Below are 15,595 nucleotides of genomic sequence, written 5' to 3' on the forward strand. Positions count from 1 at the left end.
TTGTACAATTACTGCAAGCGTGAAGTGCCTGTTGAGAATAATGTCATCCGTTCAGGTCATTAAGGACATTGAATTGATCTTGAGTCGTTAATAACGTGGCAATTATATCAATGACAGTTTATTTAAGATAACAATGATGCGTTATAAACCCATTATGCACAATGCTGTTGATCAGCATAATTCATATGCATTGTTGTATAACTATGCAAAAGGTAAAATTGTGTTGAAATAAATAAATGTCAATGCCTGTACTTCTGCACTTAACTATAAAGTTCCAATAATTACAATCCCTCCAAATGTGTTGGAACAGGAATTCCTTTTTTTTTTGTTCTCTACAAATATAAATATTTGTTATATAAAGGCAAACATCAGAAAAGAATTCTGAATGCCAGCTTTCATCTATCTAGACGTGTTAAGCAACACAGGACCCCACTTTTCCAGTTGGCAAAAGTATTGGAACAGACATTATTATTATTACCATGAAATAAAAAGTTTACTTCTAAACTTTGATGAGAAACCCAAATGTTTACAGTATCCAACAAAAACAAAGAATTGATATGGCTGTTCCAATACTTTTGGAGGCAACTGCAACGCGTTCTAGTGACATTGTAGTGAAATTCCCCTACGGCGCGGTGAATAGTAAAGCAAAGTCACAGTGACATTGACACCCGATTAAGGTGTGTGAGGAGGCGGCGGGCGGCTACCAGTATGAAGAAAGCTTTTCCGAAACGCCATTGTGTGATGAGGTGCATCTTGTGGTTTGACCAAACAAGCTGAGTGATGTCGACGCTGTTGAGCGGGCGTGTGCGCAGAGCCGTCACAGCAGCTTTGTGGCGGGGTGGGTGGACTGCATCAAATGTCTATGTGGCCCAACTAGTGTAGGCGTGTGAAAGTTTGGCTGTCATTTGTGAGATGATGCTGTCATTATCCTGGGAATAGAAAGTATTGGCTTGTGATGTCAAAGAGTGTGGGAAGATGCACGGGTTGATTCTTGGACCTGGTATTTGGGGTTCATGCAAAAAGGCCCGAGACCTTTTGCACTGTAGTGATTTATGAAGGTCAAAGACAATTAGACTACTTGGATTTTACCAGACATTTTACGTCAAGTCGACAAGTTTTCTTAGTTCTTTGATCAGACCCATTTCAGATTTTTTCACGACTCCTGTTATATTTATTGCATAACTTTAGCCTTTTTTTTTTTACTTGTTTATTTATCTTTTTTTTTTTTAATTAATAAGTTCAATATTTTGGATTTCCGGTCATAAGCCTTGACAAGCAGCTGAGTTATGTTTGAAATCTGTGCCGAACAAATCATGTGAGTGAATCACTGTGACGACCCCAAGCTTAAAGTCACAACAGCAACAATTCTGCATGGCCATTTTGACTTTACCACATCTACAAAATACAAATGGCACGGCCCCTGTTGATTTTAAAAATCAAACGTGACCCTTGAGCATAAAAGCCCATCACTGCACTACATGCGCATGAGGATCATCAAACTTGAGATTCTCATACTATTGCATTTCAATGAAACTGACTTTGATTCTGGTTGGAAAAATAGAGTGAGGCACGTTACTGCACGTGTCAGTATAATTTGCACACATAATCACTAAGCACTATGCCTACGTGCATGTGCATGCCCACTCTGGTGTTGTTTGTGATATGAAAATGAAGCATTCCTGCTCATTCCTCCTCTCTAATCCAAGAAAACGACGTCACAAAGTGAGGACCACCCCTGCAAACCAAACACACAACCAGTTTCTCAAAGCAGCTGTCCCTGCAACTTGAGTTGCCATGCAGCTGTTCTAATCTTGGTGCATCATTTATATTATAAAATGTTTCCATGTACCATCTGCAATGGGCTCTAGTCATTGCTATTTGGTGTCACGGAACGGAGCGGCAGTTGCGGGCTATCATAGCAATTGCTGCTGATGAGCTGTCCAGAGTACTGGACAGTTTGGTGCATTAAATAATATAAGATTATCCTTTATTTGTCCCACATTGGGAAATTAGTTTCAACATTAATTTTTACTTTTTATAATATTAGGGGAGACTAGTTGTTTTTCCACATACTTTTTGAGATGTCCTGGTCATGAGACACCTTGGTGCATTAAATATGATATTCCTTTATTTGTCCCACATGGGGAAATTTGTTTCAACATGAATCTTTAGTTTTTATAATATTAGAGGAGACTATTTTTTTCCCCCCACATACTTTTGAGATGTCCTATGTACTTTGTGAGTGATCACTGAATGCACCTACCATTGTGTGTTTGTTAATTTTATTTTTCTTGAGCACAAGTTTTACCACGCAACAAAAGTGTACCAACACATATTGTCGAATTCATAATGTTGGTGGAATTTTCCTTGCTCTGTGAGTTACTTTTTAAAGCAAGAGTCCAACTGTTAGACTATAATTGCTATAATTAAAATGTACTGCAAAAACTTTGTAAAATATGTCACTGAGATTATGTTATCTAAGTGAGACACACAATAACAGGTTTACAAGTCATGACAGAAAAAAATAATTGTCCATGATACAATGTTGAAAACAAAACAAAATTACATGCATGAAATCTCATTTGCAACAAACTCAGAAAATTAAAAAGCAGTTTCCATCTTTGACTTCTTGGGCTGATGCATTGTTTTACTATTGACAATTGACATTTGCAAATCCGGCTTTGGCGTTTTGTTTTGAGTTTGCATTTGTCATACTCTGTAATACAGAGTTTGTTTACAATTGTCCTATTGTGTTTAAATTTGGGAACCCTAGAAACACCTTGAGATACAGCTTTCAACATCTTTCAGTTCATCAGCGCCAACACAGCTGCCATGGCCGTGTTTGGAAAAAAAAACAAGTTAATAACGACTGTAATTAGATTATACAATGCCAAAATGAAACGCATTGTTTGCTTGATTGTGTGTGACAGGTAGTGGAGGCTGGCAGGCTTCGGAAAGTAAAAAGTTATACAACTAAAACCAGATGAAGCGGGCTTGACGGAAACTTGGTGGCCCAACTGGTCCAGCGTGTGTTTTTCCACTACGATGTTGATAACGTGAATGTGTAGCAGTGAGCGAGACTCAGTGACAAACATTCTTTACAGTTGCATACATCATCATTAACATCAACACGTGCGTTTGTATGGAGTACTCAAAGTGGGAAAACAGACGAAAGTGAAGACTGAATATGACAATACTGCAGGAGAGTCATTGGAAGAACCACTCTTAGCATCCTTCTTGTTGACATTCGTGAAGAAAGGAGAGAAAAAGATCCCAAACCTATTTTATGGATTATGTAAAAAGTAGGCCAGTGGGACAACATAAAATAAACTCCCGCCCATAAATTACGGTTAGATAATCTAATGAGTAATTATTCGTGTGGGAACCCAATTATGGCTAACAAGTCAGCACATTCTGAGATCTTCAATAATTATTCTCCATTTGTCATTGTCAAAGGTGTGTTAAGGAATCATGAACATTTATGCAATAGGAATGACGGCGATTTAGGCTGTCTAGTTTCGTAACAATTCCAGAAACATCACAACATGACGCACTTTACAATGTGCAGGATTTTGAGTTATCTTTATTGTCGTGGAAATTCTATATTTTGAACAATGTGGTGGAAGATTTCTGTGCATCGTGGCTTAATTGTGCTGTAACTACAAATTGAAAGAAAGTGTCAGTATACTAGAAGATCTTTTATTTATTTTGTTTGGCAATAATCAAAGGTACTTTGAACAGTGCCAGGTAAGTGCGACTCATAGTAGAAAAACGAGCTCCTTGAGTAGTAGCACCTTGGGCTCAATCCAAACCATAGCAACGTTTTTACTTTCTGGATTTCCCATCTCTGGTAGAAAGTGACAAAAGATGTTGAACAACATTGTTTATTAAGATTCAAGATCAAGAGTTTTTATTCGCCATGTTTGAGCGTGCCAAACAAGGAATTTGACTTCGGTAAAAACGGATCCTGCTGCAAAAACCCTCCAAACAACCCACGGAAAATATCATAGTCAGCAGTTGATCTTAAAGACATACAAGGAAGTAAAACATAATGAGCAAGGCTACAGGTGACAAAGCAGTTGTGCACAATCACAAGTGCTTGTCCTTAACTAACCCCCCCCCACACAAAAAAAGCCTGAGCTGAAAGACTAAAACAACAAGATATTTACATTTCTATCAGTCAAACATCTGTTTGGCTCTGAGAATAACACACGTGATCACTGGTGTGACATAGTCATTACTGAGGAAAGTCACAACTTTGCGTGCTCCCTCCAACTTCCTCATTGGAAATTTTAGTACTTTGTCAATTCATTAGCCCTTCAGCAAGTAATGAATTAGGGCGAAAATTACAACGAATGCTGCTCGACAGAAAAAAAAGAATGGACAAAAATATAAATGCACCTGCGCAATATGTGACATTCCTTTACAAAGCAATTCAAAAGGCCACAGTAAAATGAAAAATCCCAACAATCAAAGCTTCAATGCAATAACGATACATTTGCAATTTGTATTGCAACAAGGAATGAATCATGGCGGGGGGGGACCCCCTCAAAGCACATTCATGCATCCAACCATCCACTATTGCGCTTATCTTGTTATGGATCACAGGGAGGCAGAGCCTTATCTTGTTGCAGGACACAAACAAAAACAGATAACTACTCACACTCATATTCTCACTGTCACTGAGTGGAAACGGAACCCACGCGGCCTGTACCAAAGTAAGGCAAGTATACCACTAACCCACTTATATATCCTCTGTGAGCTTTTTTTAGTTGTCATCACAATCTTTGAATTGAATTCCTTTATTGTCACTTTAACGCAGTGTTAACTGTGAAAATCAGTTTGGCAGCTCCTCCTGGCAGGTCATGCACATGTATATAAAACAATATAAAATACAGATAAAATGCAATCTTAGGTCAGTTTTCGCAAGGGATGAGCAGGGGTGGGGTGATGATTTTAACAGCCTTATGGAAAAAAAAGCTGTTGCTCAATCTTGAAGTTCTCGATTTTAAAAAGCGGTCTCAAAAAAAGTCCGTGCTTGGCGGCCGCCGAATCCCCAGGGGGAATCGTGTTCCAGAGAATCAAGTTCTTTAGCGGGCAGAAGGTGTTTACTGTGACCGACGACAGTTCCGCTCTGCTGTATTGCACATGAGTACTAAAAATGTGACAAGAAAAGTTACGAAAAAAGTTACAAAACTGCCAACAGCTGAGGAGCGCCGGGCCGCTGCGTCTGTGCGCGCCGCCATCTTGCTCCGCCAATCCTAAGTGTTGCTTTGGTTTACGTGAAAGAAAGATGACAGCAAGAAAAAAAACGGCACTGGAACTGCAATATTTCCAGTCATAAACGGCCTAAAACAGAACATAATTACTCATTACCTGTTGAAAATCATCGAGTCTTGTACCATGTAAAGATTTGCATTACCAAGTGGCATGAAATCATTGCTCACTAATGAACGACGGTACTCATGCTTGTGTTCACCCGTTGATGTAATCCACAATACATTCCACGCCAAAATAAATGCCCAGTTAGCATCACAGGAATATGATCAGTTTCAGTTTGTCAATATTCAATGCAACATGAGATGATATATATATTTTTTTAGTTAATGTCATTCCTTGCGGTCACTGCTTTGAGGAATGACTTGTCTTGGGTCTGATATACTCATCCAAAGTCGAAAAGTGACTCTCGGAAGTCATGTGGTTAGTAGAATAAGGGTCTTTAACGTTTGGGTGGACGAGGTGAGGTTTCCTTCCACCGTCTTGCCTTAAAACATTCACATTGGTGCAGTTGGTCATGGAACGCGGGAGAAGGTTGGTGTACGTGTTTGCGTGGGCTTCTCTAGGAAACGGCATCATGGACTCTTGCTTCAGTTGGAACCCAGTCTGAGGTTCTCTTCCTACTTGGCCCTTCATAAATTCATTCCTTTCCAACCCCTCCAAGAGTGGGAAAGCTCCCAGCCCCTGAGCACTCTTTTCTGAAGCAGCAACAGCGTTCTGCAATGTGTCCTGAAACGCATTCAGGGCACCAAAATTGTTCCATACATTTTGGAAGCCCGGGGTCTGGCTCCCAAGGTGGTTCTGGACCCGATTATTGAAGGAAGGACCCGCCCCCTGGTGCTGCGAATGGAAGAGCGCATGGGACTGAGGCTGGCCCATCGCAGGAACTTGAAGACCTGCGTCCAAGCACTGCAAGTCGCTCATGGAGAGCTCAGGGAGGACATTGCTTTCACCGGGGAACCCAGAAGTATGGTTTTGATGCTGCGGCTGAGCGCTCTTGGGCTGGGGCAGATTGCTCATGACATTAGAAGGATTGCTGGAGGATGTCTCCATCAGAAGTACTTGGTTGGAGTTTGTCCAGGTATGGCTGACATTTGCATGGTAGGGTTGGTTGAACACAGGTTGCTGCTGTTGCTGCTGCTGCTGCTGCATCAGAGATGGAGGCTGCCTGGGGTACATGTTGTGGTCTGCAAAACAGAAAAGTGACTTCTAATACACGGCACTAGAAACAGCGTGAATGCGGATTGTATGTTCGTTTTCCAAAAAAAAATAAAAATCTAAGGATCTTTGGTCGGGCAAAGCAAAATTTGTTACAGCCAACCTTAACAAGAAAACATATTTGTAGCGAGCAGCACAAATGTAATCAGCATCGAGATAAACATTTTGGAAAACATACACAACAGGATGGTATTGTTAGGTACACTTGTATTTTTTGGCAGTGGGAAATTCTTGGCAGCCAGTGCACTGACCTTGGAACTATCAGATTACAGATTGTTTCCCGTCACAGTTTTATGGAATTATTGTCCTTCTGTTACAACGTTGGTATCAGTGTGCGGACCAGCCCTGGCCTCGCTCCCGCAGGTGTCAGGGAGTCCAGTTTACTTAACATTCTGTCTGTTATCTTGGATTGAATACTAAACGACATGTTGTTTGGCATTCTTTGGTCTCATCTTATGCACAAGAAAATTAAATACATATTTGGAACGGGTGATTGCAGCATTTTGATCAGGCAACTCAGTTACCTGTTATAATTGCTGGAATTTGTAAGTAGTTCATAACGGGAAAAAAATTGCGCGTAACTATTTGGAACAAACAAAACTTTAATTATAATGGAGAATGGCAACGGCAGTGCAGTGTCAGCAAGTCATTTTGGTTAACCTTGGAACTAGTCTGTTTGGTAAGATGATTGCCATTTTGCCTCAGGTGACATTTCTGTGGCAACTAACAACATACTGTCGCTCTAGTAGTCACTCAGGCACTTGTTTTTTTTTTTTTTACCGGCTGCCCAAATGTTCAGCAGATCATGGCGATAGAAGGCCACCAAATATTAAAAACTCTGGATTTGTCTCAGGACATCTTAAATCCCTGAGCCTCTTGTAAGGCTGTTTTTCCTGAAATACTGTACCTTGCATATGATTCCCGGTATTTTGTGGCACAGCCCTTTGCTTACTCATAGCCAGGCCAGAAAAGGGCACAGCTAGAAAAATGCAGAAACATCTCTGTCACATTCATGTATTTATGATGTATGTACTCACTTTGGATGTCAACATAAGATCATGTGTCGTCAGTGGCAAATCTTACCTGAAAATCCCCACATCTTCATTAAGTTCTCTCTGCTACGTTTTTTTTTTATTATTGCCATAAGGGTCTAAACAAAAGAAGCAGAAAATATGTATTGTAATAAATGTTGTGCGGCTTCTTCGACAAATGGCGGCCATCATCGGGTGCATACTGCTAACCTTTGTCATCAGGAAGATATCGGAAGGCCAGAGGCTCGCTGACTTCCACATCAGACGGTCGGCGTAGCTGCATGTGTACCGTCACTGACTCGGTGATCGAGGTGTTGTAAAAAGGCGGCGTCCGAAAGACGATGGCCACTTGACGATGAACGTCGGCTTGAGAGAATGAGCCTTTGGCCTCCCAACCGTCAGAGGAGAAAAATCGCACTTCGATGTCATCTAAAAAAAAAAGAGGGAAACAGAAAATGAAATGCAAAAAGTGGCCCTTCAAATAATTACTTAAAAAGAAATAAAAAAAAAAAACTAAATCACAAACACAGAAGGAAACATGACAATAGACATTTCACACCAATGTACCTTTTTGCACTTTATCACAAAGCAGGAAGATCTCGTCTCCTCCCTTGACAGAGCCACTGTTGCTGTTGATCCGGCAGATCTTCAACTCCGCCGTGTTTGGGGCCCCTGTTGTTTTAAACACGTGGAAGCGAATCGCAGGTAAACACAATGGAGTGAGACGAAAACAGAAAAGTTGAGTCACGTGTCTGTTGTCAGACGAGGAAGTACTCTATGGTAACACTCTTGTTTGAGGGTTAGTGTCTGTACAGTATACAACTTCCTCTTTCTCAGTGTGTGCGTGCGTGTGTGATAAACACTGAATTAGTTCACGAGTGACTGAAGCACTGAGGAATAATTCTTGCTGTTGGAAATGCAGCTGGACAAACAGTGCAGTGTATTATCAGAGGCATTTCTGTGCTCCAAATGAGTGGGATGTTATGTTTCTTTCTTTTTACAATTGCCCTAAGGGCATCTATAACACTGTAACATTTTGCAAAAACATACTGAACAGTCAAACAGAACACTGAAACATGGATGGAAATATTAGTTGATTAAGGCACAAATGAATGAATTAAGGTGCAAAGAGTCTCACTTGAGCGTCATTGTTTGTCAATGAATTAAACATTTTAATATTAACAGCTGTTAATGATGCACTAGCATAAGTGTTATTAATGCTAATAATAATAATAATAATAATAAATCTAAATAAAACAAAAAATCAAGTATAAATAAATATATATATTATATATAATATATATATTATAATATATATATTATTATTCTGTATAATTATAAATAAAATTAACAATTCTAAAACACTGACTGTCAAGGTACTACAGTATTTTGTGAGATATTTTGAGCCGACAATTTAATCCAATTTAAATTTAATCTAATTAAACAAAAATGACTCACTGTTGTCATAGATGGGGTTGCTGACTACAGTGTTGAGGGCTCGAGTGTAGTGGCTGTTTTCATCTTGCAGGAAAACCTGTATGCACAAGCGGACCACGTTCAAGTCGTACTCTTCCGTCTGCAGCAGCTGCTCTTGCGGCACTGTGGTCACACACATGCACAATTACAAAGATGCTTGTTACTATCATTTGAAAAACAACACAGGTCTGGCAAATAGCGAGCTCATTTATACGTGGATTAAATAGTCATAAAAGCGGAATGTTTGGGCAAGACTGAGATATGCCCAAACAATAGCTTTCAGCTCCCCACCTACAATTTGTCGCCACAGTGATGCTGAGCAACGTCACAGCAGAGTGGAAAGAGGGGCGTGCGTGAGCGTGTGCCTGTGTGCGTGTGTGTGTATAACCGAGAGCTGAGACTCCCAACGCGAGTGCCCGAAATGGCTGGTGACGTGTGTGAAAGTAATGTAGTGGGGCCAGAAAGCGTGTTAGTGAGTCTTTGACTGGGGTGGCTCTTATGTACGTATGAGATGGAAAAATGGCTTAAGTGGCATAATAGCTTGTTGCGTGTTTCCCTCCCTCCTCAAACGATACCAAACTGGCATCATCTGTGAACAGACAAGACACTGCTATTTCGGGCTCACGATTGAATATTTTTAGAATCCATTATTGTGTCCATTATCTCATCATCGAATACGATACTATTTGCGATTAAGGGTATTACAAAACAGACTTTTCCGGATAATGGTTTATTAATAAATTATTTTGGTTTATTTGGTATTGTTTAGTGATTACCAAAAACAAAAAAAACACTAAACAGCAATAAAGCACTACAGCACAAAAAGTCCAAAGTAAAAGCAGAGGTTTGCAAATGTCTTGTTCAAACAGAAGATAAATCCTTCTGTTTTCATAGAGGACTAGAGAAATATGTAGTTCATGTGTGCTCATGTGCATGATGTGGCTCTTTGCGGTAACAAAGTAAAAAAATGTGGCTCTTCGTCTCTGACTGGTTGGCCACCCCAGTTTTAAATTATTAAAATACAATAATTTGATCATTGATAAATGATTAGCTGTCGATTAATTGTGACACCTGTCCTGCTATTAGACGCTTTCTCGTGTCTGTCAGAAACGTGTGTCTGGATGAAAAGAGAGAGGAAGTAATGCCCTCTGATGGAGGAAGAAGTCAAGTTTCAGAGCAGAAGTTAGCTGATGAGAGAGAGGGATACACATTACACAAACTGTGGCAATACAGTACTGCTTTAAGTGAAATCGACTGGTGCCACTTCTGTATTCATCTGCATGCAACTGTAACGCTTAGCTCGCATTCGTGGCTGATAGTTGGAAGGGGTGACAGCCCATTTATCAAAACAGCCAACAAAATAAGCTTTATAACAATTGCCATGATGCCCTTGCACTGTTTACATCCATCTTAACCTGTCAGGTGAGGCCTATGGGCAAATTAGAGTCCTGAAGTTCACAAACTCGTTTACTCTCTGTGTACTATTTTCCTAGTGAGGATCAAAACATTGGCAAAAAAAAAAACAACGAGAGACCCGATGAATCCTCACCAGGATTTTAGGTCAGAGTTTGTCAGCAAAGCAAATAGGAAAGCAGGAGTGTTGCGAATTAAAGCTCGTCTTGAAGCCATCTCCCCACAATTTTACAACTGCATGAAGAAAATGACCCAACCCTGCTTTTAACGTCAACGCTGATAAGCACCCTCAGTTAACGACTCCCTCCTCGTTTAATGAATTCTGCATTCCAAGGCCTCACGTTCTGTATGTGCTCAATTGAGTAACTGTGCCCAAGAATGGGGAAGTAGCCTAACGCTTGTTTGCGCGACAGCACCGCTGTCTGCCTGCACAGATGGAAGAAACAGCGTTTCACTCGACACCTCAAATCAGACTTTTGGCACGAGGTGAGGAAAAATAGGTCAAGTTCTTTTGAAATGTTGAAATTGTTGCTGACAATGACAATTGTGTAACAACATAACTACATATTATTAGAAGAATCACAAAAGAAAAAAGATACTCGCCAAATAAAATGTGATTGGTAATTTGCTAATTGCCATTTGAATAGTTGCATGTCTGCTGAGACACGAGCATACCTCTTTGAGCCCAATATACAGAAAAGCAAATGACATCACATACTAAGCATCCAGTCACGTTCCTTGCGTATTTGAGAACTAGTGATTAGTATATGCTGTGCTGCATTAAGCATGGCTAGACTCCTCATTTTGCTTCTTTACTTTGTATTTTGGCTTAGCAACAGCATGGAAAAACAAAAAGAGGATTGCAGTTTGTACTTTTCCATTCAGTTTCTATAGCGTGTGTACTAAATTCAACAGATGGACCTTTTATTTTTACAACAAGAAAAAGAATAAGAACATTAATCTCAAAATTTCTAAGCATTCATGCTCAATTTCCGCGGATGGTCATTGAAAACTTGGTTATGTAGTTTGATTGCCCTTAGGTGTAAATGTCTCGCTCAAAGCCAGCTGGGACAGACCTTGGCACACCCGCGACCCAAATTAGGGAAAGTGGTTTTGAAAATAAATATATGGATGGAAACTTTAACATGGTCCCTAACGGAATAAACAGGAAGAGACCATCACTGCACAAAACCACACAACCAGACCCCCCCTCTCTTATTTTTAAATCCATTTGATTCACTTACATGACAATGTTACTGAAGATTTCATCAAATAGCAATGAAAATACTGAGATGTCAAAGGACTCACCATTGAAGGGGTTCATCCCTCTGCTAATCCTTTGTAAAATGGCATCTTTGACCTCCCGCTTCTTCACGCACCGGATACCCAGATTCTGGAAACTGAAGGAATCAAAAAATACGACATGAACACCAAAACTAGATGTACACAGAGATTGGAAAATATTTACTGTTGAAAAGTTGAAATTCTGAAGATTTGGACAATTTTTTAATAAAAATAACAACATACTACTACTAGTACTACTATTAATAACAATAATAAAAATAATAATAAAACTATGACAACTACTACTGTTTTTTTTAATAAAGGTAATGAAATGATCAATTGATGATCAAAAACCACAATCAGTGAATTTAATAATGGATTAGTTGTCAATTATTCGCTTAATTGCTGCACTTCTACTATACAGTGACGCAAAAAGTGAAAAGAAATAAATATAACATTTTTGATGGACTCTTCCTGGGCACTGAAACTTAGTCTTTGTGTAATCCTGCTCACAGCATCTGTCCATTTATTTATAGTTTTACCCTGTGTCAAAATACCATAATAAATGATCACTTAACCAACAAAGCAGATTGTGGTGGGGTAACACACTTGAATAGTGCTTTCTGCAAATGTTTACTACTGCGAGGCTCACGAGAGGTATGCAAATCAGAAACACCAAAGTATCGTGACTTCATCGCAAAAGCTCGAATTCACACACACAACCTCCGTTTTCCCTTTCTATCACACATACAGGCTGTATCAGTGATGTCACTCGGGGAATTCCCATGATGCTGTGCTTTATTCTTTTGGTGTTTGTCAGCATGCATGTTTGTATATTTGTCATGCTTAACCTATTAAAACAAAATGGACTTATGGTGATAATGACTCAGCTGGCATATTTGCAGAGGTCACATAGAACTCACGCGATTACTTTGCGATCCGGCCCAAACTCGGCCTCATAGTAGCCATCTTTGCAGTCCTTGCCCACCAGATCATGAGGATGTGGCCTGTATGGCTCATTCTTCGTCACCAAATAAACACACACTTTACCCTTGCCACTGTAATTCAAAATCTGTGGAGGAAGAAGAGAGAATGGTTGGAAATGTTAATCACAAGCATGTGCAAATAAAGTCAGTCAGTGAGCTACAGAATAGAAAAGTTCATGAACACAGTTGGTCACCTGCAGACTGGGGTACGTCCTGTTGTTGTCCGTGCTTCTCTCACCGGGGATGCTGCCAGCCGAGCGACCCTCGCACTTGTAACGGAAGCGCATTCCTCTCATCCTGGGTTGCTCAAAGATGCAGATCGCGGGCTCGCCCACTAGAGAGGGAAGATGCTCCAAACAATCAGTGACCGCAAGTGCAGAGAATGCATGTAATCATTAGTGTGAAGGCACTTTTTTGTCCTGCTACTCCTTCCACATAATTCAACCGATTCACTCCATTCCACTTTTGACGTATTCCAAATATTCACGAGATGAGCGCCTAAAATTTTTCTCATTCTGAAAATCTTCCGTTTTCGCAAAATGGAATTTTTTTTTCCCCGTTCACTCTTTATGGCACATTCAACATTCCACATTTACGTCGTTCCAGTTTGAAATTCACATCATTCAGCACATTCAAATCACATTTGGGAAGATTTTCGACATTCCCAAATCCAAAAATGTCACGTTTTCACGTTTAAAATTTCCACAAAATTTCATTTTTCACCTCTAATTTCTACATTTTTTAACCAATTCAACCCATTCCAACTTTAAACTGTTCATCTTTTGCCTACCTATTTCACAACTTCCCACTTACCAAAAGTTTTGAAATTCACACCAAATTCTACAAAATTTCATTTTTCCCTTCCAATTTCTACATTTTTCAACTAATTCAACCCGTTCTAACATCATTCTGCAGCATTCCTCAAGTATGTATTCAGCTTCTTCGCCTTCACACGCAATTTCTCCAGAAATTGCATTTTCTAGTTTATTACGTGTTGGCGACACTAGTAACAACTTGTTGGTGACACGTATGCAGATGAATTTTTTTGGTTAGTGTGTGACTTCTTAAAAACAAACTGTGGAATTGCAGTTTCCTCTTTTCAACTCTTTGGCTCTGCTTCCACTTCATTATTTGCGAAGTCTTCAGCATCCACCCTGTTGTTTACAGTCATGCTTCTCTACTCTAACAGGGCCATAGATGAGTATTTGCTATCATGCAAAAATGCAACATAGCTTTTCTGCAACTATAATAACTTTCATTCATGTTAGCATGGCGTCTAAAATCATTCTCATCACAAAAAAACCCCATAATTCATTGTGGGAGCACACTTGCATGGACTGTTTATTGAATTCAACTCACGCGACGGCGTTGAGCATCACAAAACAGTCTCCTGATTAGCATCTACTGCTCTATTTGGGATTAGCACTGCTTCTTAAACTAATATCGCGTGACTTTTCCCCACTGGGCCTGTGTGAGAGGAACGGGAAGTGAACCAGGAAGTTTCATGTGGACAAAACTTCGATGTGACAGGTGCCCCAACCAGACCCAGATACACACACTCTCTCTCTTTTTTTCCTCTCTCTCTCACTCACTCCCTACACACAGACACAATATACATCAAGGATGTCAGTATAAAACAAGCCCTGTCACATTTCTGTCCTAACTGCAGGGTGTACTGTACTGCCAAATAGAAAAATGTGACGCTCAGAGATTCAAGTGATAATGCCAGTTCCAGGACAGATAGTTTGAGTCCCAACAGCTAAAAACAGCAACGGTTAACCAAGACAAGTCACTTGATTCTTTCCCTCAAAAGACAAATGGGGAAGTGAAAGTTCACTGCTCTGCATTTTGTGATGCAGTTTGTCGTTTTTTTTGTGGTTCTTCGACTCTTGAATTGTACTTACTCAGATGTTGGTCATCCTCAAGCATGGAGGGCAAAAGAGCTGGAAGAATAGAATCACAAGGGCAGAAAAATGTGGTAAACTAGATTGATGGGTCTGCTGAATTTGACAAATACATTTGCAAAATAAACTACTGTAGCAATGACTTAACGGTGAAATAAAAGGCCATAGCTTCATAAAACTGAAAAAACTAACAAAAGAAAAAATAATTTGTCACTTGAGAGAGAGATACTGTAAAGTAAGCACTGTAGTGTTGCCATTCTGGAGCCAGGCAACTGTGATGCAAATACAACATAAAGACTGTCATTCATTCATTAAATCTCACAGTTTAAATACTGTTTTTGTCCAATAAATAAAAGCAGGATTGCTACTCACCATCCATGATGCACATGCAAACAGTGTTGATATGTCACACGCTTCTGACTTGCTCAGAGTGAGTGACAGAAGACTAGAATAGTAGAGTCGGAGAAGGAAGTGCCCGGGCGGAAATCCCCAACTAGAACGGGCCAATCAGGAGCTTGTGAGTCACTCCAGAGATTTTACACACGACGAAGAAATCCCACCATCACCTCCACAGAATAACAAATATTGTGTTGTTTTATTATTATTACCACAGGTTGAAATAGACGAGTAGTAACAGTAAGATGCATTTAAATTTTGTTTTGGCAGAATATGTGTTTGTGCAAGTGTTGGAAAAAACAAACCTTTGACACCATTCTAAGGAAGCTGGTCCTTTCTGGCATTTACACATACTGAACGTATCTGTAGAGAGAGAGATGTGAATTGTTTAGGGAAATTCCTAATGTAAGACGCAACCTCAATTTTACACATTAATGAAGGGCCACTATCAAGCCAAGCAAAACCACTTACAAACCATGAAAAAAAAAAAATGTGGCCAGTGTAAAAAAAAAAAAAGAGGAACATTTGGAAACAAGACCTAAAATCAAAACTGTAACTCTCAAACTATAAGTATTGTATATTAGCAAATCGGTGTCAGAACAAATTATTC

The 15,595-nt window shown here is 39.8% G+C and overlaps 1 protein-coding gene across 1 annotated transcript; it reads right to left on the reverse strand.

Moving 5' to 3' along the window:
• Positions 1 to 5,592: 5,592 nt before the first annotated feature.
• On the reverse strand, positions 5,593 to 15,076 carry rel (v-rel avian reticuloendotheliosis viral oncogene homolog). The gene is given in 12 exon segments (XM_037271060.1): positions 5,593 to 6,464; positions 7,403 to 7,474; positions 7,579 to 7,627; positions 7,629 to 7,645; positions 7,737 to 7,955; positions 8,094 to 8,198; positions 8,985 to 9,125; positions 11,724 to 11,815; positions 12,623 to 12,771; positions 12,880 to 13,019; positions 14,590 to 14,628; positions 14,962 to 15,076. Coding segments are annotated over 12 exon segments (1,881 nt in total). The 5' UTR covers positions 14,978 to 15,076; the 3' UTR covers positions 5,593 to 5,622.
• Between the last annotated feature and the right edge of the window lie 519 nt (positions 15,077 to 15,595).

The sequence above is a fragment of the Syngnathus acus genome, chromosome 15 (assembly GCF_901709675.1).
Source record: "Syngnathus acus chromosome 15, fSynAcu1.2, whole genome shotgun sequence".
Taxonomy (NCBI): Eukaryota; Metazoa; Chordata; class Actinopteri; order Syngnathiformes; family Syngnathidae; genus Syngnathus; species Syngnathus acus.